A 3,514-nucleotide genomic window follows, 5' to 3' on the forward strand; every position below is an offset into this window, starting at 1 on the left:
TGGGCAGCAGGGACTTTAACTGTGGGTTTTGACCCTCTCTGCTTCATGGATGACATCTTCCCTGGGGATTTGGCGGGGGTTTTCTTCTGCAACCTGTGAAAACCAAAGAGGAAAGGCAACCACTTAGTACATGAGAGATTCAATTTGCCAAAAAAAGAAATGGCACAGGTAAAAGTCACCTATGTTGAAAACAGGAACATGATTTATTATTTTTTAACTAGTGAGTTTACTAAAATTGTATAAAAATTCAACCAGTTCATGAAAGTCTACATAATTCCATAATGTTCTTTCAAGGAAAATATGGACCTATTCTTCTTTGAATGTCCCAACTATGGATATAGATAGGTTTGACCAAAGAGTAAATTACATGTTCAGAGTGCTTCTTAAGTCCAGAACCTCTGAATTTTCAAGGAAGAAGTTCAAATGGCAAGCAGAGAACTTAAGATCCTGAGCTGTTAAGAACACTCTTCTATTTTCAGCTTCTCCTATTAGTACTCTTTCCTTTTCTGCAATACTTACTACCCTCCCCACAAGAAGGGTCAGTCATACTTTCACACCTTCGCTTAGGAGGTGGCTCTTCATCTTCAGAGTCTTCATCTTCCTCTGATGAATCATCTTCATCTTCATCTTCATCCTCATCTTTAGAATCCTCTGGCTCTTTCTTGGGAAATAGAACTCCTGGGCTATTAAAAAAAAAAGGAAAACAGAGGCCCCATATATGATATGGAAAATAACGTGACCCTAGAAGCTCTTCCCTAAATGTTCACCACTTCCCTTCACCCTCTCTCCCAAAAAGTTAAGTGAGATTATGAGTATCATTCTTACAAATTTAACCAATTTTGAACAAATATACAAAGTTATAAACATATCTACGAAAGTCTTAGGCCACACCTTACTCCCTTCCCTCCATTTAATAAAACTGATCTTTAATCATTTACTAAGTAAATATTTACTTAAGGCCCTAAATGTCTGATATGCCTGGTACTGTACTAGCCACTGAGTAACAGAGCAGTGAATGCTCTACAAGGCAGTGAACAGCCTACAGAGCAGAGTGTACTTTCTGCCTCATGATATTGGCAAACTTCAAAGTATTCTAAGACCTGAATCCCTTTAAAATTTTAGAGAAGGTCAGCAGGATTCCCTACGTCTTCTTTGCTCTCAATAGTAGAAATTCTGATTCTTCTAATTAAAAAGGCCTTAAATTATACCTTCTATGTATATGACTTTAAGAACTGAAACAAATGTTTGAAAAATTCAAATAATATGCATTTAAGTAACGCTTATGTCTGTGCACAAAGAACAATATAATAAACAAACAAAAAAAGGATACTATACTTGTGCTAGGGAGCTCTGATGGCACCAGCCACTCCTCAGAAGGAAGATTGGGCAATCTACTTCCATAGAGATACTGCCTTGGAAACCCAAGGGGAGGGAGGGATCGCGCTGAATTGGAATCAACTTGATGGCAGTGAGTTTGTTTTGGTTTTGGTTTTATACTTGTGTTACAATACAGTCTTAATAGTACATGTATGATGGTTTACCAGAGACAAAAGTATTTTTAAGAATATTTAGGCACCACTGTATAGAGTAATGCTCAATACATTTTTGACTGAATAAATGAATATGGTGTGTGTAAGACAAGATATTTTCAATAAATGTTCCTATCTACAGTATGAAGAAGGCAGAGTCAGGATACTTGTAAGTGGCTAATGCTCTCCCTGTTTGGTGCTGGACAATTAAAACACATGTAATCCTCTAATAATCTTCCTGCCACTATCATTTACTTGCTGAAGAAGAAATGCACATCAAAATGACTGACAAGGACCTCAAAGAATCCAATGTATAGCCCAAAATCCTCTGTTCTTACATGAAAGCTTTTTGTTCGATAGTAATAACTGTTGTGGTCTTTATTTTCAAATATATCCAGTTCAGTATAGTGGTAATAAGAGTAAAGTAAGTTAAAGCCTACTACCTAGAATGAGATTTTAAATTTACAATGACCAATATTTATCATTATGGACTAAGTGCCTACCTGGGGTAATAGGGAAAACAGAGCTGGAAGGTGCCACTGAATCCTTTACCAGAAATCTGTTCCATCCATCCATTCTTTTCGCATTTCTGCAGGGTTTTCTTCAGCAGATGCACTGAACAAAAAATTAAAGGGAAAAAGTTATCAAATATTCAGACAGATAATTCTTTCAACCACAATCAGATAACCATCAATTAAATATTCAATGTCTTGTCATATACAGTAATTGACACATGCTAAATGACTCCTTAATGGCTCAATGTATTAGCTTCCTCACTAAACATTTATTAAGCCCATAAATTTGACAACATTGAGTTATAATAAGAAACTTTAGGGACCACTGAGTAAAACTGTCTCATTTCACAGAAGAGGCAATCAGAGTCTAGAGTGATTAAGTGAATTGTCCCGAGGCTGCACATAACTGGTTAAAAAGAGATCTAAGACTGGTATTTATATCATATCATTGCCATTCATTCTAATATCTAACAACTGCCTGATAATCATTTAGGAGAATATTTAACAAAATGAATAGAATTCCTTATAAATCAGCACAGTTATAAAACAGTATTGTGGCTCCTGAAGGCCTTATCAATTCTCATTTTTTATGCAAAGATACAACGAAAATATATTTTCTGGTGATTCAATGTCCAAAAAATAAGTTGTCCAATTAGTGAAAGTATAAAGCTTAATAACCAAATTTGGTTTCTTTTAAAACATTTGACCAACAGAGAAAAATCATACAAGAGACTTTAAGGATTAATATACACAATTAAATACTCTTTGTATCTTAAGTACTATGAGAAATGAAGAAAAACCATAATGCATACCAGTTTTCAAAGTAGGTAAAAGAAAAAACCACAAGCATTCCTTCATAATATTAAAGAACATATGTCGACTATGTTAAAAGTTAGAAGCTCTGGTAGCATAGTGCCTAAGGCACTTAACTGCTAACCAGAAGGCTGGCGGTTCAAACCCACCAGCCACTCCTTGAAAGTAAGGTTGGGCAATCCTACTTCTGTAGTGATACTGCCTTGGAAACCCAAGGAGGGATCGCTATGAGTCAGGGCTGACTCGACGACACATCATAACAACAACATGTTAAAAGTCAGTATTAATACTTCAAAATAACCTTTTTATTTAAAATATTCTGATTGGCATTTTGTTAATTCTCATATTCCTCACTCTCTAGAACTGTGCCTATTCTACTAGCTCACTGAGGAGTTAACACCATCCTACCATTTTATATATGACAATGTTGCTAAGATAAACTGTCTTATCCCAAATCACCTCCCTCATTAGGATAAATATACTTTTCTGAATAAAGTATTTTATAGGACTTAAGTAAGTAAGAAATAACCTAAGTAATAAATATTCTAAAACACTGGCCTGATTTCAAGTGAAATGAGATGTTTTGGCATCACATATACAAATAAAAATTCACAAGTATACAAAAAGATATTATTCTTAAGAGGTATTCTGAACTTA

The 3,514-nt window shown here is 35.0% G+C and overlaps 1 protein-coding gene across 1 annotated transcript in view; it reads right to left on the reverse strand.

Annotated features, from left to right (window-relative positions):
- The window catches only part of HP1BP3 (heterochromatin protein 1 binding protein 3), a 53,037-nt gene that overhangs the window by 13,543 nt on the left and 35,980 nt on the right, over window positions 1-3,514 (reverse strand). The window contains exons 10-12 of the mRNA XM_042780267.1: window positions 2,033-2,075; window positions 558-683; window positions 6-93 (exon numbers count right to left, since the gene is read on the reverse strand). Coding sequence (XP_042636201.1) covers window positions 6-93; window positions 558-683; window positions 2,033-2,075 — 257 coding nt within the window. The remainder of the gene's footprint in view (window positions 1-5; window positions 94-557; window positions 684-2,032; window positions 2,076-3,514) is intronic.

Source organism: Orycteropus afer, unplaced genomic scaffold (assembly GCF_000298275.1).
Source record: "Orycteropus afer afer isolate SDZICR_OR568_19922 unplaced genomic scaffold, OryAfe1.0 scaffold00031, whole genome shotgun sequence".
In the NCBI taxonomy this organism is placed as follows: Eukaryota; Metazoa; Chordata; class Mammalia; order Tubulidentata; family Orycteropodidae; genus Orycteropus; species Orycteropus afer.